The 21190-nt window shown below is 39.1% G+C and overlaps 1 protein-coding gene across 3 annotated transcripts in view; it reads right to left on the bottom strand.

Annotated features, from left to right (window-relative positions):
- The window catches only part of NRP1 (neuropilin 1), a 162982-nt gene that overhangs the window by 72443 nt on the left and 69349 nt on the right, over positions 1–21190 (bottom strand). For all 3 annotated transcript variants that reach the window (XM_056131531.1, XM_056131525.1, XM_056131539.1), the window contains 4 exons: positions 20993–21174; positions 14357–14584; positions 6195–6350; positions 4037–4203 (listed from right to left, as the gene is read on the bottom strand). In XM_056131531.1, coding sequence (XP_055987506.1) covers positions 4037–4203; positions 6195–6350; positions 14357–14584; positions 20993–21174 — 733 coding nt within the window. The remainder of the gene's footprint in view (positions 1–4036; positions 4204–6194; positions 6351–14356; positions 14585–20992; positions 21175–21190) is intronic.

Raw genomic sequence — 21190 nt, 5'->3', positions numbered from 1 at the left:
ACACTATCATTAATAAAACATTGAAATAATTAACAAATTAAATTCTGCTTTGTGTGTGAATGGCTACATTTAGGAGCTATGAGAACATGTCTCCTGAACAGACACATATGCTTAGCACTTGGTTTGCAGAAGTGAAAAGAAAAAAAAGAGAGACTGTATTTCTCTGAGCTTCATAGTATCCTTATCCCAGACTTCGAGTGCTTGAATGGAGAAAGCACTATTACTTCCATTTTATAGTAAAAGAAATTCATTTTTCATGAGATGAATAGTTGGGATGCTAATGATGTGCTTGCAAATTAAGAATTTTGATAGCACCACAGATATTTTGAGGCTTTACTTCAAATCCCTGATCACTTAACCAAAAACAAAGGACAAAAAAACATGATAAAATAAGCAGCTCTAAAATACAGGACAGACTGGGTTACTCTGGAAAAGAAGGGCAAATTTCAGTTTGATAAACTTTACCATTGACAATTAGGGGGTTTTGGTGGCTTGGAACATTAAGTAGCCTTTTGAGCAGGATATGACCAAGTACAGACCTCCTCGTTGGGACTTCCCTTCATGTTCCTTGTCACTAAACAGCTTCTTGGCTTGTTTTTTAAGCTTTCTGGCAGACAACAGTCCTCACAGGAAGTACCAATGTAGACATTCATATCGACGGTTAATGATGTATTGTTTTTTATGTCACTCAGTAATTTCCTCGCAAAAACAATGGGAACCAAAGATCTTTCCCATCTTAAAGGAAAGTCGGCTTTCAATATTGCCTTATTAATTTAACACATGCAAGTGTTTGTCCTTGTTGCTACAGCAACATGTTTTGCGGGGGTATATTTCATCCCAAATGTGAAAAAGCTGAAAAAGAAAACAAATGCCTTCCGCATACTGATGTGCATATAAATAGAAATGTATGTGTGCTTGTGTTCCTGTGATTGGAGGTACGTGCCTCTTGCCCCCCATCTCAATTATGCCATACTTGTTAGTTAATTTATAAAACACTTATCCAATGAAAACAAAAAGGCAACCACTTCCAAGGAGTTTCAAAAAAAAACCTGAGAACACATGAAATTATTCATAATTAGGTAATGGGTGGATGATAACAGCTCCCACCATGTACAGAGATCCAACAAGCATACAAATGAGTCCATGTTGTTCTGAAGGAGAAACAGATAGTGTGACCTTGAGGTAAACTGAGGCTAAGCTTCCCTGACCTTCAACTTCTATTGGACTGCAAGAGGAGGGACCCTATGCTCTAGACTTAGAAAGAGTAAACAACCAACTCATCCCCCATGGAGCTTTCTCTGCAGTGGGAAAAACAAGAAAGATAGCTGAATTTGTAGGCATGGTGAGGACCATACATGGGGTGTACTGAAAGGTAAAGAAGGAGGAAGCTGAGTGCTACAGACTTAGCTTTTAAGCGGGATCACTCATTGTGACCCACGCAATTACCAATCTCTCCAAATCTCAGTGTCCTCATTTAACAAATGAGGAGAGTTGGCTCTTCTTTATAGAACAACTGTGAGCAGTAAATAAAGTACTCGGCACAGGTTGGGCCACTTAGTAAGCACTAAATACGTGGTAACTATTCCAGGAATAGCAAGTTTGTCATTCCTTCTATTCACCCAATACATCCATGCTTTCTCCCTCCAATACCAGGTGAATGGCCCTCTCTGCAGCCCCTCAGAAGCTGCATGTTGCTGAGGGATGTACTTGGGTCACGTAACACGGGAGAAGTTCTCTTGGAGAGAACACAGATGCTGGCAGGGGCTGTCACTCACCCTCATTCCCTCTGTTTCCCTTCATGCTAGAAATGTTTCAGATGGTGACCAATTCCTGGGGTTGGAGTTGTGTGTGTGTGTGTGTGTGTGTGTGCGTGTGTGTGTGTGTGAGAGAGAGAGAGAGAGAGAGAGAGAGAGTGAAAGCGAGAGAGAGAGAGAGAGAGAGTGAAAGCGAGAGAGAGAGAGAGAGAGAGAGAGAGAGAAGAGGTGGAGCAGAATCGACAGCCTACCAGAGACACAAGGTAGTCACATGTAGCAAGACATACATTTGCAGGAACTGGGGTGGTAGTGGTGGGAGGGAACTAGGTTACTCCATTCTTTCTTCTAACCATGATTTGATGGAGTTGAATCATTTGAGTTTTTTTTTATGGGCCAATCTTGAATTGTGTCTCACTCCAGAGAATGATGCCAATTCTGTCTTGTCTTCTGGTGCCTTCTGAGAGCCTATTTTGTTTCTATGTTCCCAATGACATGACACTGCTTTGCACAGAGGAAATGCTATGCTTGCAGTTTCAGGACTCATGCAAGATTAAGGGTCCCTAAATTATCAAGAGCTCTCCACATGACCAAGAACAGGGCTATATTACCAGACAAACATGCTTAGCACTGCAAAACATCCCTGGAGAGGCATGTTTGCAATCATACTGAACCACTTGTTGGCTTGAGAATATGCGAAAATAAGTATCCAGGCATAGGCAAATTCATTTCACTTCTACCTTGAAAGGTAAACGTCTCATCTTTTCTCACCCTAACACATTTCTCAGTGTTATCATTTGGAGGTTAGCATGAGTTCAGCATCCTGTAATAGGCCGTTTCACTTTAAGTATATGTTAAACTAATATTGACCTTTCCAAAGTAAAACAAAATCTGGTATTTGTGCTCAAAAGACTGAAACAGCAATAGATGTGGAAAGTAGGGGATTAATCATCTTTTTTTTCTTGCTTAGAAACTCTCTCTGGGAATCAGTCATTTTTATATAGCTAGAAACGAATGTAAGACAGGCTCTGCCTATTCTCCTGAAGAAAACCCAGATCTTTCAGAAAATAAATTGTAGAATTCATCCACAGTTCAAGCCAGAGGGCCTGATATGGATGTTTCATTGGCCAGAAGGTGAAAACTTGAAGAAAAGAGCACCAGGTCATGGTGAGAGTGTGCAGATATGAAAGTTGGACAAGTTTAAGCCCTGCAAAGGGTTCCAGGAAATGTCAGGATATGGGAGATGGAGGTCTGCTGGGGCAGCATGTAGGTGTCTGTGGGAAATAGCAGGGTTACAGTGTGGAAGGGAGTATCTGAACTAAGTGCAGAAAACAAAGCAATACCATTAATAATACAAATATACATATTTCATACTTATTTGTGCATACAGAATCCACAGAGACCAGTACCCTCCATCAAAGCACTTCTTGGGAAAGTGTTATATAGACTTATACAGAAAAAGAAACTCCACCCATTTCTTCTCTTCTTTTACCTTATAAAAGTCCAACAAGCAAGAAAGCCCTTGAAATTGAAATAATTATTTCACACAAGTCTATAAGTAGGGTTAATATATTTCATCAAGGAAATGAAAATCTGTTGAAGTAGGAAGTCTATCAATAGAAAATGTGTAGTTGTTAGGCGAAATCAGATCTTTTAGTTGTTACCAATGTGAGACATCTGTGTGCAAATTCTGTGAAGAGTCATATGTAAATATCTGAGATGCCAAATAGGTTTTCAGGGACATGATCTGGACCTTATTTTCTTGGGACATGTTCTTACCTGATGGTTTTGCAGTGATCACACCACTGTCCTTCTCATTAGAAGGTATTTGACATGGCACTTCCATTTCTTTTACAGTTTGGGGACAATATTTGGTGCCCAGGGGCTGCCCCAAGACTTTCGCTCAGGGGATCATGCTCAAGATGAAATCCAACACTCCAGGCAAAGCATGAATCCACTCTTTGAGCTATTTCACCCTCTCTGTACCACTGTAATCCCGTTGTTCATCGATTTGCTCAAGCGGGCCCTGTAATGTCTCCATTGTGAGACTTGTTACTGTTTTTGGCATATCAAATACGTCACGGGGAGCTTGCCAGGCTTTGCCAGGCAGGCAGGATACTCTCGGTAGCTTGTCGGTCTCTCTGAGAGGGGTGGAAGTAACAAACCCAGGTCGGCCGCACGCAAGGCAAACACCCTACCCACTGTGCTATCGTTCCAGCCCTCACCCTCTCTACATGACAGAAACTTTCCTCCAGCCTAATAGCACGAGGGGGGGTATCACATACCTGTATCCATTCTCTGTAGGAATCTTCTCCAGGTGTCCAGCCATTCTCAGGGTAGTTGAGGCGAGAGCGCTCTGCAGACCAGTTGGTGCTATACTGGGAAGAAGCTGTGATTTGATCAGAATTAATCTCTCCTGATTCCATGCCCAGAGCTTCCATACATTTGAAATCTGAAGGGAGGGAAATGAAGCCAAAGTTATTAAGACACACAGGACCTATTCTGCCTATTCTCTTTTTTGATCTGGCAGACTGAAAAGTTCATTTTGGCATTCACACAAAGTTCTTCCAAAAGATGACAGCAGGGGACTTATTGGAATGTAGCACTGAGACATGCACTTTAGATAATAACTTTTATAAACAAGGCTATGAAGACTCACAGTGATTCATTGATTCATTTTGTTCCCTACTGGATTGTGTAGATGGAAATACTATTAGAAATCTTTTAGGATATCACAGAAATTTTGATTCATTTTCAAGATGAAGATGATATGAACACATATGTATGATGTATGCTTTAGTAAAAATAATACATTGAATTATTTTCTGTAGTTGCCTATAAAAGAGAAAAAAAGTCCACATTCATTTGCAACTCATAGGCAGCAGACAGTGGGTCTGACTAAACTTTGCCTTTTGGATTCCTTGCAATAGGCACAGAGGCTGCCTCTCTCTCATTCCTTTGTGTTCACGCCTCTTGCTTCTAGTCTAGTCATGATCCTTAACAACACTGTTCCAACAGCAAACTGATCCTATGAAACTCTCTCAGAGGTGTTAAAGAATACCATAGTTGTTTCAACTAACAACACGATACTCATAATGCTGACCATGCATCACAGAAACATATTCTACGAGGCCTCACAAATTCAATGAAACAGTGAAAATTGCGAAGATATTACATTCACTTTTAAATAACTAGTTTTAGGAAAACATGACTCCAAAGTTCCAAAATGAAAAGAGCTTTTGAGATCAAGTATAAGATTCTCAATTGTCCAGAAAACCCCCATTAACCAAAAATCTCCAATTTTCTGAACTTTCCTTAGTCTAAGATAAGGTTTTACAGCATAAATGGTTTTCTTTCACTCATTTCATACTTCTAGATTGTTTGCAATATAATAATACTGAAAGGCACAAAATAAATAAACTGGTCATATAAATTAAGTACAAAAACACTTTGGAATTTTAAGGGGCTTTCAAACAGCCCCATTCCCTCCTTTATATAACTTTACAACCTGACAGCTAGAGCTAAAGAAATACACAATTTACTCACTGTTTTTTTCATTTTTTCTCTTGGGCCCTTCAAAAAAGTGAGACCACATACACATTGAGAAAAGATTGAGTGAGTTGAATATTTTATTAGGATACAAACACAGATCACTCTCTTTTCTGTTATAGAATGCTGTTACCGAAATTAAAGGCGTTTCATATTTTGATTTATGAAAAAAAAAGTGGTGCCACTCCCAGTAGTGCTTGATTTAGTGCTGTTGGCCTGAGATCTTGATAATCAGGCCAGGCAATGCTGTATTTGGGCCTGGCAAAGGTTAGGGTTTTCAGGGGTCACACGGTGGTACTGGATGAGTGAAGGTACAGATACCAGACACCAGGTCTCACATATATAAGGAAGGTATGTGCTCTGCCACTTAAGCCATATCCCAGGAACTGAATATCCTTTGTGTTTACAAAAGAAAAAAAAGAAAAACTAAATACTAAAAGGCTCGTTAGGCTCTTGCACAACTAAACCTTTATGGACTGTCCATCTGTGTCACTGTGCTGTCAGTGTATGGTGCAGGTTTGCTCCGAACATCCGCTCTCAACATGTGTCCTTTGATGATTTCAGTTTAGCATTTATCCAAGGATACCAGGTAGCTGGTCTGGTCATATTTCATTATTTCAAACCACATTTTTTTGCCATTTCCCAATTTCCTCTCATCATCTTAGAGGCTTCCAAACACCGCTTTCATGCACAGTTTTAATAAGAAAGCACACTAAACAATCCTTCCTACTGCTATTCATAAGAAATCATTTCAAAGGAAAAACCAACCAACAAACAAACACTGGGCACTTCAGTTCACAAAACACTTCCTTGGCGTTTCATGTGGCCCCAGGTGTGTGTGGAGCAATAACAGAATATTTACCACAGGGTTTTGAGAGATGAATCAACACTGACCTTCTGAGACAGTGTTCTGCAAGACACTGTAGTTTGCTGAGAAGCCTTCTTTAGCGATCGCACTGTCGGTGTAAAAAACCATGGATAGAATACCCGAGGAAGAACGGATTCGACCTGGTGTTTTCTGGCCACAGTAACGTCCAATGTGAGGGCCAACTGGAAGGGGGAGAAAAGCAGAGACTATGAGCATATCTTTGCTTCGACAGCAGATGCAAGAGACATCATTCACAAGCCTGAATCCCAGCAGAACTCAGTGCCTTCCTACCCAGAGCAAGTCTACTCTGGTTAATTGGTTTGCACTGAACATATTGGATCTGGTATGCTGAGAGGATTTTAAAGTGCGCTCAGAAGGGCAATAACAGACAGAACCACATTCCCCAGCGAGCCGGATTTTTTTCAGGAACAGTATTGAAATGCTTGCTTCAATTGCAAAGTATGAGATTTGGGCTGTCAAATGGCACCTTGGCATTCATTTCTGGGACCAAACTGCACACACAGTGCAGCACCAAAAGATTCCAGCTCGGCTCTGCTCCCAGGTCTCTTGGAGTTGCCCGTCTCCACTTCTGTCATTCTGGAAGGAGATCCTGGAGAGGTCCAGGTCCTGGAAACTGGTCCCAGGAAACTAGTACCAAGAGCATCATGAGTCTGATGAGCACAGGATAACCCTGACTGATTTCTCTCCTCATCTGGCATGTATTTTACAAAAGTTCTTAACTTTTGTCTTGTCTTTCAATTATATTTCCCCACTTTGCATACCTTTTTTGTTGTTATCGAAATGGCAGGGTATATCTCTCACCCAAAAAGTGTGAGTTTGCAGACTGTACTGTGGTCCTTGCTGGGGATAGCACGTCAGGTGGCAGTGCTCCACACACTTGGCTGTGGTGCTCACCCCAGGTGGTATTCTTTAATTGCGGTGCTTGCACACTTGCCAATTACAGTTGCCCTTCAGTGGGAGTGAACGTGTGTTCTAGCTACCATGCTCACTGGGATTACTGGAGGGCTCACAATGGCACTTGCCTAAGGACACATATCTGGGTGATAATGCTTACCCAAATTTTATTTATTTGGGGTTATTTTGCCCTTCCTGGTAGTGTTCAGAGTTTACTCCTGGCTCTGAACTTAAGGATCATTCCTGGCTGTGATCATGGGACCATATGTAGTTCTGGGGAGTGATCTCAGGCTGATTGCTTGCAAGGAAAGCACCCTAATTCCAGTAATATTTATCTGGCTCTTGCGCATCTTTTAGTCAGAATTAAAAGGGTTAACACTTCTTTAGTTATGGTACTCACACAGACTGGGCCATGGTACGGCCAGAAATAGTTTGCAGGGCTGGGGATCACAGTGAGCAGAATTGCTTGGGTCGTACTAGGTATGAGTGGCAGCACTGTGGATTGAACCCACAGCTTTATGCTTGCAAGGCAGGCATTCTAAGCCACTCTAAGTTTCTAAGCTGTCCTCATTTTATCTTTCTTTTGGCCAGTGGAGGGAAAACTGCCACATGGTGCTGTTGGGTTTCCAGAGCCACAAGCTTTCATGCTCAAAGGTCTTTAGGGCTTTGTTGTGCAAGGTTGGGGGTCACGTGGTGTTCAGAATTAAACTGAGGTTGATTTATGCAAGGCATGTGTCCTAACTTCTACATTATTTCCCCGGCCCCTCATTTTATCTTTTAATCCCTGTATTACTGGGATCACGGTCCTCCCGTTGTTCATCGATTTGCTCGAGTGGGCCCAGTAACATCTCCATCATGAGACTTGTTGTTACTCTGTTTGGCACATCGAATACATCACGGGTAGCTTGCCAGGCTGTGCTGGGCGGGTGAGATATTCTCGGTAGCTTGCCGGGCTCTCTGAGAGGGGCGGAGGAATCAAACTCAGGTCAGCCATGTTGGCCGCTTGTAAGGCAAATGCCCTACCGCTGTGCTATCGCTCACAATTACAATTACTGGGATAGGCGTCACAAGCATGGACAAACAATGGATCACATCCTAATTACTTTCTCTAAAGATTAATGAATAATTATAGCAATTATGTAATTGATAATAATACTAATTAACAGTTATAAAAGTTAATAGATTTGAAACAATAGATGACAATAATTTACACATAATTTTGCAAGTCGTAATCAAAATGAAAGGAAATGCATATTTCTGGCTTCAGTCTCAGTTTGTTCTTTTTACTCTCAGAAAAATGACTGCAGAATAGTGTCCAGTGGACAAGAGATGGCCCCAAAAAGTTAGTGGATGGTTCACCAGGTTAAAAGAAGTGTGCAAGGCATGAAAATCAATATCAAAAGCAAAGACAAAAGTTATGAAGTCATGTTGCAATTTGGCTTACATTGGTCACTTCCTTGTTGAAGTACTTTTAGAGAAACCTTGGCAATTAGTTATTGCGAGCTGCAGAAACTGCCTGGGCTTGGGGAATCTTTCTATTTCCCTGTCCAGATTAACAGCAAGTCAAAAAAAAAAATCTCTTTTCCTCCAGGATTTTTCATTGCACATATGGTAAAACTGCACCAGATGGTTTGGGCTTAGAAGGACAATCTGGTGTGGCCCATTTTCCTCTCCAAGAAATCCATGGTTCTGTGCATTTCAACCAAGAGTTATTGCTTTGTTCAAAGCAGCACACTGGCGAGACCCTTCCCTGGAGGGTTGAACCATAGGCAGGGCTGTGGAGTTCCCAGGCCTAGGAGCAACATGGCTGCAGAAGGCAGCTGATGAGGGCTAGCGCAATGAATGTCAAGTGTGATAGAAAAAGTGAGACCTTCCAGAGCACCCTGCTCTCTCTGACCTCCCTGCTTCTACCACACACACACAGACACACACACACACAAATACACACACACGCACACATGAACACACACACACACACACACACACACACACACACACACACCCCAACTGAGTTACTAGAGGGCAGCTAATACCAGTCCCTTGCTTTTGAGAGTGCCCAGATCTTTTGCTAACAGGCTTTCAGCTTTGGGGCCAATCTCAGAACAACAGCAACACAAAGCCAACTCTTTTACATATTTAAATGAGTGCAAAATGGCTACTCTGAATATCTGATAATGTTTCCATGTGTTCCAAGTAATTGAGCTGACTGAATTCAAAAGGTTTTCTCTGGATTGTAGCTATAACTCTCCAGCAATCAAATATTTGTTAAGTATAGGTAATTAGTTTGAAGCAAATAAAGAGGCTAACCATTGAATGGGGTTGACACAGATTCTATCTAGGGGCTTCATCGATAGCACAGCAGGTTGGGCATATCCCTTACATGCAGCTGACCTGGGTTTGATTCCCAGCATCCCATATGATCCCCTGAGCACCAATCACGATCACGATCACCATCATCCTGTTGTTCGTCGATTGCCTCGAGCAGGCCCCAGTAACGTCTATTCGTCCTAGCCCTGAGATTTTAAAAAAATGCCATATTCAAGGCTCTTTTTCAGGATTAGGAGAATGAGACCCATCATTGTTACTGGTATTTGTCATATTGGGTATACCACAGGGAGTTTGCCAGACTCTGCCATGTGGACAGGTAACATTTGGTAACCTGCTAGGTTGTCCAAAGTAAGAATGAGTACCGCCAGGAGTAATTCCTGAGTACAGAACCAGGAGTAATCCCTGTGCATCGCCGTGTGTGACCCAAAAAGCAAAAACCAACCAACCAAACAAACAAAAAAAACCCAGATTCTATCTAAACAACATGTGATCATGAGCATTTGCTTTGCATTATGGGAAGAAACTTTAGTTACATTTGGCTTCTCCAGTCAGCAGAAGAAAAGCATCTCAGAAGAAACTTAGTAATAATTTTTTGTTTGCTTTTTTTCAGCATTTATCCTGACCTTAGAGTCCCCCGTAAGTGCACATTCTTCGCCAGATTGTCTTCATTCTGAATATGTCCCTACCACCAGTTGAACAGTTTTCCTTTTCCATGGAAGTACAAAACTGCAATACACATGCATGGAAAGGTCTTCTTACTGTTGTCATATACTCAGGTTTCTCCTTTGCTCAAGAAGAATCCCCATTTCTACTCTTCAATCCTCATCATTAGAGTTCATTTATAATTCTGAGTACACTCACACTCCTTCCCTTTTTCTCTCCTTTAAATCTTCCGATTGTGATGTCTTAACGTTCTTTTGCTTTATTTTGCAGGGAGACTTTTACAACCCCCAATCCTGGGTTTCTCCTCTGATCAGCACAGTCACAGACCTTACCAAGAATACAAAAACACAAGGGAGCTGTAGTTACCCCCTTAAGCCAGGATTCCTTCCCCTCCTCATAACTGATTCCTTTTGGGGGGAAACAGGAGGGGGAGGGCCAGTCTCTTTGAAAGAGCAAACAGAAGAGAATTTGTCTGATGCAGACTCATAATTTAGAGGGTCTCCATGACTCACTGGTTTATAATGTTTAAGACATGCTGGGTAAATCTGCCTTCTGTCCTTTAGAACATTGCCCCCGGATAGTGCCGAGCAACTCTCTTTAGGAGCCCTCAAGACATGGAGTGAAAGGCTTTTTCGACTGTAATACAAAGAAGTATTGAATTTTCCTGAACAACAGCGAGACCTTAGTCTTGCAAGCTAATGCAATATTGATCTGAGCAAGAGAGGATGAAGTACTCTAGCCTGTCTTCTGTATGTGCTCATTTGTGTATTTACATGAACACAGCTATTGGATTCCCAGCTTCCGTTACTGAAGACCCAGAGGCTAAGAAGATGAATGAAAACTGTCACAAACAGACAAAATATTCAAAAACTGAATTACCCAAGAATTTCGGAAAGTCAGAGGCACTAAGTATCTCTCAGAGCTGGGCAATGATGAGTATCTTCTCAAGTGTGAAGGTAATATAGATTTATCTCTTTGAAACATACACCTACAATTGGAAATACTAATACTACATTCTTCGCATTTTCCTGTTAATCTCTCCAATCATTACAACCCTACTTCAGAATCAGAATATTTGGCATTCTGCCAACATTTTAATGCAGAAAAAAGGCAATGATCTACTATAGTTACTTTTAAAAATGAGGTACTTTGACTACTTTGTTTCAAAAAAAGTACAAGCTTAGCTACACATACTTTTCTTATAAAAAATAAACCCTTTGGTGAATATTTGGACTTAACAATTTTTCCCCAGAAAAGAAATGCATACATTTATACCATTTATATATTAGCTGTTTACATTTCATAGTTTTTAAATAATTTAAGATGTTCATATAAATTCTAATATTAAAAATTTAGGACAAAAAAAAAACCCACAACACCAAACAACTCAGTCTGGTTTTTAAGACTCTTATAAATCATTGCTAGTTTTTTGAATGGAGGTAACAATTGAAGTTCCACTTTCTTCCACCAGTCTAGACAGGGGGCTGACTTCATTTACCCCTACGTAGTGATGTAGTGTGAGCTAAACCTGCATGTTTGTCTTCATAATTTAGCCCAACGATTCGTAGTAACTACCAATAGGGCTTAGCTCATGGTTCTTAAACCATATGTAAACTTCAGAATTGTTACTTGTGAATCCATAAAGCTTCAAAGAGTGATAGATGGAGACTTGTGATTCATGATGGGCGTGACTTGGAGTTCAAGTTTTGAAGTAAACTGCTTTTCTTCAAAGTCGATCTGAATCAATGGGTAGCTTTCAATTACTAAGTCATCTGATTCAATGTTTATGATAAAATGCAACATAAAATCACTTGCTGGTTAAAAGCCTTCAGCGCCTTCTGGTTGTTGTTTTTGGAAAGCATATCAAAGACTAAAAGCAATTTTGCTGGCAGAGGAACTGAATGTGTTGAACTACTATGACAAAAATGTTTCTAGTACCACTGACAAGACCCCAGGCACTCTCAGGCTCTCATTGTGCCTAAAATAAGAGAGTGAGTTGTTGTGCAGGTGTAGGTTAAATCAGGATACAGGCAGCAGTACCTTAACAAATCCACAAATACGTCTTTTATATTCTAAATCCCGTTTTCACAAGAAGTTGAACATAACATCACTGAAAATGGGTGAATTGCAAGGCTGCTAACTCTTTTTTTTTTGCTTTTTGGGTCTAGAGCCAGAAAATTACCACCTTGAAAAACCCTTGACACTAATAACAATGTGCTTCTTTCTAAAAGTATTCTAAATAAGTTGGTTGATTGGACCTCCTTTTCAGACACCAAATTACGTGTAAGTTCTAGAAAGGGAGTCTGCAAATTTGGGTTGTGATCAAATAAACCCATTATTAAATCTTCCAACTATTATTACAATACTATTATAATATTGTTTTCCTAATTATTAGATGGTATATTTGGAAATCAATCACTATTCTGTTTGGGCAAATCTTATTATCTAATGAAGGAGTTACCATAAGATCTTTATAACCCAACTTATCTGGTAAAGAAAAAGCTTAACACCTGTTAACTCACTAATTTACACCAAGGCCAAGTTTTCTTTTAACCCAACTTCCCCTCAAAACTCATTATTTTTGAAGACCATATCTAAATTGAATTATGCTGATAATTTTAATGTCATTTCAAAGGTAAAGCAATCTCACTATACTTGCTCTTTGTTCTTATTTAGGCATATTTTAATTTTTTGATGAATTTAATGTTTACATAAATCTTTTTAGGGATAGCCTTCTAAGTAGTGCCTCAAAGCCACATTCTGCAGTGCTTGAAGAACCATGATGTTCCAGGGACTGACCTGATGTTGACTGCATGTGAGGTAACGGTCCCAAACCCCTGTACTATCTCTCTGGTCCCATCATTTAAATATTTTTCCTCCATCTTGACAATAGTATCTGGTTGTTTTATAGATGATTATGTATCTCCAATTATATGATTCCTAAAAACTCTGAAGCTTCTCTGTCTGATCTGTGTGGAGTGTGTTCTCTAGAGAAACCTTAATGTCAGACCAGACTAATACAAGACAACCAATGCAACTGCAACAAATTGTTTGATATTATTTCCCTCTGTTCAGAGTTTGGGTATGTGTTTTTGCTATTCACCTTCTAATTTGCAAAAAATTGAAATGAAAAGCTTATTTAGCTGTCTTCATGGCTAACTGTCCCACTACCTTCAAATCTTTTAAATGTCACTTTATTAATAAGTTCATACCTGAACACCCTAAGTAAAATTTTATTTACACACCCTTCTTCCCTTGCCCCAGCACTTTTCACGTCTTAACTCCTTTCTTTCTTTCATTTTTTTTGTTTTGTTTTGGGGCCACATCCAAAGGTGTTCAGGAATGACTCCTAGTTCTGTGCTCAGGAATCACTAATGTCTGGGCTTAGGGGACCGTAAGGGGTGCCAGAGATCAAATTCAAGTTAACCACATGGAAGTAAAATGCCTTACCCAGTCCACTATCTCTCCAGACCCTCTTTGCCGTATTTCATTTTGTTTATATAACGTTTCATTTTCTGACATTTCATGTCATAATTTGTAGACAATGAGCATTTATTGTCTCAATCTCCCTGGCAAAATATCAACTCTAATGGATTATTTTGTTTACCAAGTGGCTATAAGAGTACCTGGTATGCAGCAGGTGTCTAATAAGTATTTTTTAAATGTGCATGAATTTTTATGGGTGAAATAATATATTTAAAGAATTACTGAAGTGATTCAACTTGCCAAAGATAAAAATTCCAAAAATATTAGATACAGAACCAAAATTAAAATGTTCAAAATTCTTATGCCTTTCCCAAATTTCTAAATTTTTGCTAGTATAATCAATGCATATTTCATACTTAAATTTTTTATCAGCTACTTAACCTCTCTGGTTCATAATCTCTGCCTTTGTTAAGTGAATGGCCTAGTTTAATTCATCTCATAAGCTTTCATCCTCTGACAGTCTATGAATTAAGAACTAAGTGGCAGGTGTATGAAATGAACAAAATGGAGACACAATTTGGGTCCCAATTCTATTACAAAAATAGCTCTGACACCTTTCATAATCTCTTATGGCCTCAGTTTCTTATCAAAAAATAAAGGAATTGTATTAGATAATTACTAGGGTCTTTTTTGAGCACAAATCTGCCAAAAGGGTATTCTTATTTTGCTCCATTTCATCTCCTTTTGAGTTAGTTCAAAAAGTGATTCAGGTATCAGGAGACTTGTAAAAGGATCCCAGTTCCTTGCCCCCACCCTGTTCCCTCCCTTTTGTGGAGATGCTTCCTGTCCTTCTTACCATCAGGGAATCCATCCCAGATTTCTAGTCGGTCATAGCGACAGAATGCTCCCCCAGGAGGATTTGAGTCAGGCTCCAGGTCAAAACTTTCAAATTCCAGGATAATCTCCGACATCTTAGGTGCAAAGATGATATAAGTGCATTCAAGACTGTTAGGATATTTTTCAGGGAATCCAGGGGACTTTATTACTCCAGTTGGTGTCGTGTAGTTTTGAGAACACTCTGGACCTATGGGCAAAAGAGAAAAAGGAGCACAATGAAAAGCCTACTTACATAACTTCAAAAAGAAATAACTCGGGCAAAGATGGCACATTTCCTCATAAAAGCCTAGCATTATAATTGCTGTCCTAATCATTCATTACTCAGCCTTCTTAAAGCAGTGATAAGGACAAAAAGCCAAATTTAGATTTATTATGTTCCGTTTGTGTGGAGCAATTTTAAAATTTCTGCTGTTGCAGAGGGGGAAAAATGACAAACATAAAATCATGTGGGAACAATGAATGAGTAAGCTACAGAAATCTCGACAGAGCCCCAGAGAAATAATTATAGTCCCTTCAAGCTTAAATCTTTAAATCTTGAGGCTGACAGCCCTTTATTGGTGAAATAGAACATTTACAAAGGCGAGGGAGAGAATTCAGTGGAGGGAGTTTGGGTTTCAGATTCCTATACCAGTGACTCAGTAACTCTACCAGATGTGACCTATGCCTCTTTGACAAACTAAATGTGAAAGGTAATTCGTACATGTACCCAGGGTGAGTGACTCATTCTGAGTGGTGTTGACACAGGTGTGCCGGTAAAGTGAGGCTGTTAGTGAGGGCATGATAAACTATGATTACAGACCATGTGCCCAAGCATCTACCTGATATCAATGTTGACATCCTAACCTTCTCTGTATACCAGTTACAGTACAGTATGCTATTCTAAAATTAGGCATATATTTATGTTTTGTACATATATTTATAATGTATAACTTTTTGTGACAGATGGGCTATGCCTGGTGGTACTCAGGGTCTAATTCTGGTTCCATGCTCCTCATGGTCATTCCTGTCTGTTCTTGGGAAATCACAAAGTGCTGGAGACTGAGAGAAGAGCAGCTGAATGCAAGGCAAGTGCATTGATCTCTGTACTATCTCTCAGCATTACAATGTGTGACTTTAATCAGTATTATAAGCATTATCAAGACTCATCAAATTATGGTGGTATCTAAAGTTAGATAGGCTGAGGACCTTCATATTTTTATTGTCCACTGACCTTGTGATTCCATGAATGACCACAATTTTGGTGGATCATCCAGCACTGCAAAGGGTGGTTTTTACCATACAAGTGCAAAACACCTCTCACTCCATGGACCTTAATACAGGATATTGCCAGGATATTCAGAGAGACTTTAAGACTCTGTGAATCAGAGGTGACTTGACTGTTTTTGAACTCTGAGTTCCAATTTGAGTTTATTTAATTGGACAATTCTTTTCTGGGGTCATTGTCTTATGTATGGGTAGGCTAGGATTTACCTCCATAAAAGGAAGTTGGTTGATATTGTTCTTTGTAAAATATTATATTGAAGCATCATAGAATAGCTAAGATACACATTAAATTTAACTAGAAGACCTCTACTTTTAGTAAACTGTCCCTTGGTGCTTATGGTTGACTTCTGGAAAAAAAACAACACACAAAAAAACCAATCACTCTTTCCACACATCCATATCAGATATCCAGGTAGAAGAGAGAATTTATTACATATAGGTCCAATAAATTTTCTCTGTAGGGTTCTAATTTGTCGAATTTACCTCGCTAAGCCTTATCAGATGTGGTTCATTCATCACCACAGTGGCTTCAAATGCTGAACTACTCCATTCTGCTCAAAAAGTTTTATTTTTTGTTTTAACTTTCTCTTATACACCACCCTTGACAGTGCTTGGGGGATAACCCAAGCTCAGTGCTCTAAGGTCACTGTTGTTAGTGGTGTTGGTGGTGGCAAGGTACTAAGCATGTGCACATCCCACTGTACTCTCTGGCTCCTCAAATGTTTTTTAACATGTCATATTTTGCTCTGACATGTTCAAGTGATGAGACTGTACGATGTACTGTGTTATGCATAATCTATTTCTAAGTTTCTTGGTGACTTGTGAGATGGCAGAAACTATTATACTTTACATCATTAATTCAATGAAGAAAATATATACACATTTACATAAATACATGTCTTTTCATGTATATATGTGTATAGGTGATATAATTTTCATGAATATATATACATGAATAGATATCTAGTATAATGTAAATCTTTTACATTTTTATTTCCAAAATGTAGAAACAAGTGACCCTTGAGACACTCAACCCCTTACCTGAGGCAAAATAAAAAAAAATCCTTGCCTACATTTTTGTAAGTTAAATCAAACAGCAGGGTTTAACGCAGGCACTAATACCTTCTTCTGAAAAAAGATAAGACTATTCAGGTGATATTAAAATTTAATAATAAAAAATGACAGGAATTAAAGGCATACTTTCCAAGGCAGTTAAAATTTGAAGTTCTCACCACAGACTCTCACATTAGTAGGAGCTAGACGAGTTCCTTAGGTATTTTTGACCAAACTTTGGGTGATTCCATGGAGTAGTGGAGAACATAATGGATCAATGGGGGGTGGGGGGGTGAGAATTCCTGCTCTACTTATGCCACAAACCTCCTCTGTAGCTTAAGGTAACCTCTAAATCATTTGCATCCTCAGATACTGTGTATAATAAATTGGAGCCCAATTTTAAGATGGGGGATCCTTTTAATTCAAAGACTCTCTAATTTCTGACTTCCTCCACTCAATATTAATTTTTTTCTAATGTTTTCCTTATTCACTCTTGCAGAAGCTTGCCACCGAATCTGCAAGGGCTTCTTTTTTTTTAATTTTTCTTTTTTTATTAGTGAAACACCATGAGGTACAGTTGTAGATTTACAATTTTTTGTGCTTGGGTTTGATTATACAATGATCAGATACCCATCCCTCCACCAGTGCCCATTTTCCAACACCATGGATAATATCCCCCCCACCCCCATCCCTCCATCTCCCCCTGCCTCTGCGGCAGGGCAATCCCCTGTGTTCTCTCTCTCCTTTTGGGTGTTGTGGTCTGCAAAAGAGGCATTGAGTGGCAAACATGTTCAGTCCATAGTCTACTTTCGACATGCATCTCCCCTCCTGGGAGGATCCTCCAAACACCCTTTATTTGGTGTTCCCTTCTCTATCTGAGCTGCCCTTTCCTCTAGAATGCCCGACTGGCCACTAAGCTATGGAGTAATCCTCCTGGTGCTGATCTCAGCTGTTCTTGAGTATTAATCTCATATTTTGTTACTTTATATCCCCCAGATGAATGCAATCTTTCTATGTCTATCCCTCTCTTTCTGACTCATTTCGCTTAGCATGATACTTTCCATGTTGTACCACTTGTATGTAAATTTCATGACTTCATCTTTTCTAACAGCTACATAGTACTCCATTGTGTAGATGTACCAAAGTTTCTTTAACCAGTCATCTGTTCTTGGGCATTCAGGTTTCTTCCAGTTTCTGGCTATTATAAAGAGTGCTGCGGTGAACAAACAAGTGCAGATGTCACTTCGACTGTACATTTTTGCCTCTCTGGGATATATTCCCAGGAGTGGTATTGTTGGGTCAAATGGGAGCTCAATTTCTAATTTTTTGAGAATCGTCCATACTGTTTTCCAGAAGGGCTGAACCAGTCGACATTCCCACCAACAGTGAAGGAGTGTCCCTTTTTCGCCACATCCGGTTGCTTTTGTTCTTTTGAATGTGGGCCAGTCTCTGAGGTGTGAGATGGTATCTCACAGACTACAGAATGGGAAAGGATATTCGCCGAATACACATCTGACAAGGGGTTGATATCCAGGATATACAAAATACTGGTTAAACTCCACAAGAAGAAAACATCCAACCCCATCCAAAAATGGGGCAATGAAATGAACAGAAACTTTCTCAAAGAAGAAATCCGAATGGCAAAAAAGCACATGAGAAAATGCTCTACATCATTAATCATCAGGGAGATGCAAGGGCTTCTTAAGGCAGAATTCTGGTGACTGTAGGTGAAATGAGCTGGATCAGGAAAGAGAAGCAGTGCAACATGAAAGGTGTAAATGGGTTACTTGTGAAAGGTTCTCTTACAGCCTCTGGTCACTCTGTTTGTAAGATGGAAAGTATCTTGTAGCTCTCCAAAAAATGTAATCTTTTTTGTTATGTATAACAAGGTGGACAATAAATAACAAGAGCTAAGATCCACTCTTGAAATTAAATAACAAGTGTTATGAGACTCTCAGAATTATTCCTAAATAAAGACTCAAAATATGAAAAGACCAATCCTTCTTTCAATTAATGCCATTCTTCAACCACAGAAAAACCCACCCCAAAATTGGTTACTGCTTCCATATTTGGATCCAATTGCTCCAGGTCAAGGAACAAACAGAGAAAGAGAAATATTATGTGGGGAGACTGACTTTCTAGATAAACAAAAATAAGTTTAGGACTGATGATGGTCCAAGATTTCAGTGCCTGAAAAAGACTTTCGGTGATTATTAAATACTGTATACAATAATTTATATATTTTTACCAACCAATGTTACTTTGAGAAAAATGCAAAAGAATTCTTCATTCTCCTTGCATGCACTCATACCACCCCCCCACTCCCTTTTTTATTTGTAATCCTCAAACTCCATTCCCACTTGTGACCACCAAGGAGTTCTGTGAGTCTAAGCATTTGTTTTTGGCTTTGTTTATTTTGCTTATTTGTTTTATCATCTACAGGCGAGTGAAATTTAATTCTTAGTGACTTAGTGACCCATCTGTCTCTTTTCTCTCACAACCATCTTCAGATTTTTGAGGAACACTAAAAATAAAGGGATATCTTCAGCCAGTTTTATGGCACCTTTAAAAAAGGTGGCACTTATAAGTAAGGAAGCAGGTTTAGCTATGTTGTGTGTGTGTGCCTGTGTATATCTAAACATATGGGTACAATAGGATTTATGTAATAAGGTCAACAGCTTTCAAAATGAGAAAATGTGCTTATATAATCATCTGTTTATATTGATGTCATATACATACACTATTATTCACACTAAAGGTTTTCTAAGATATCCTTAGATAAACTTTTGAAGAAAGTTCTCTCCATCTATTCATATTTATAATGGGACAGTGACAGATTTCTATGAAATTTAACAAAGTTGCACCAATGTTCCCTGAAGCTCCTAAAGACTCTCCCTTTCATTATTCTTAGTTGTCACTGACCCAGGAGACCTTAGGCTTTTGTGATAGGTGTGCTAGATTAATTTTCTCTTAATAAAAAAGCTTTTATTCTGTGTTCCAGGATAATGCATTCACATGTTGAGATTATTCCTGGATCAACACCCCACACATTAATGTCAACTTGAAAGAGAAGGCTGAATTCAACACATAAAAGAAATCTACAGGGTGTTGCTAAAGAAGAAGACACGCAGATAAAGATACAGTATTTATCAATTGACTGATATCTGTGTTTAATTCCACAAGTCTGGGAGATGATGGATTGTCAGATGTTATCCCATTGTGACATATAGTATTATAACAGAGGATTAGCAAGTGATATTTATTTTCTAAGAGGAATGCTTTTTAAAGTATTACTGTTTCCTCCAAGAATTTTTTTTTGTAGCCATCCCTCCATTAAGAAAAAGCATCTTTTACCCGAATAACTTTAGAAACTCGGGGTAGGTAGACGGCTTTTTTTTTAAAATGGGGAACTATCAGTTTTGAATTTCGCAGTGAAATAAAGGGATAAAGATGGACATTACTTTAAGGTAAAAAAGGATTATTGCTTTTATTAAGGGGGAGCACACCAAACAGTGCCCAGGGGCTTCTTCTAACAGTGTTTGGAGGCTACTCCCAGGGTGTCTAGGAGATGACATAATGCCTAGGATCCAAATCCAGGCCTCCCACATTCTGAGTGCTTTTTAAAGCTTTCTCTCTAGTCCATGCACACATTTTTAGTGAAAGACACTAATAAGTAAATGACCCAGTGAAAGCTGTGTGATTTACAAATGTATGCTTACTTTTATTTGAAATGCTACTGTTGTTTGCCCTACACAGATCCCTAAGATGAATTCTTTAAAATATGAAAATATACCATCAGAATAGATCCAAATAATCTTAAGAAAGTGTCCTTAAAAGCATTTTACAGAACATATATCTTGTCTAAACACTGGTCCACTAAGGATGATATGATTTGATTTGATTTTTAATATTTTAAACTAAAGAACTGTGATTTTCAAAGTTATTGACAGTTAGTTTTAGACATATAATATTACAACACTAATGCCATCACCAGCATCAACTTCCCTCCTCCAGTGTTCCCATATTCCATCCTTTCCCCACCCCCCCCAACCCAGGATGATACAATTTTAATCCTGAAACACTTAAATTTTGAGCACATTTCTTCCATATTTTTGAATAATTTTCTCATATTTAAAACATTTTCCACATTTCAAAATAGGAATATATGACATTGTACCAAAGGATACAGGTATCATCACTGACTTTCATTTTGTCTTGTAAGAAATAAAATTAACATCAAAACACATTCAGTCTACTTGTTCAGTGGCAGTTTACTCACCTCTTTTGAAAATTTCATAGCGTATGGAAAATCCTGCACCATGTGTCTCATAGTCGGAGACAAATTTGATAAAAAGAAATGGCCCCGATGACACTACAGGTGACGGAGCAATCTTTCCACAGAACTTTCCCCATAAACGTCCATTTTCATTTTCTCCATCAATAACTTCCACGTAGTCATACCTACCAAGTAAATATG

Source organism: Sorex fumeus, unplaced genomic scaffold, assembly GCF_029834395.1.
Source record: "Sorex fumeus unplaced genomic scaffold, SorFum_2.1 ptg000007l, whole genome shotgun sequence".
In the NCBI taxonomy this organism is placed as follows: domain Eukaryota; kingdom Metazoa; phylum Chordata; class Mammalia; order Eulipotyphla; family Soricidae; genus Sorex; species Sorex fumeus.
The sequence above is the reverse complement of the archived record's forward strand: the minus strand, read 5'-3'. Positions and strand labels throughout refer to the sequence as shown.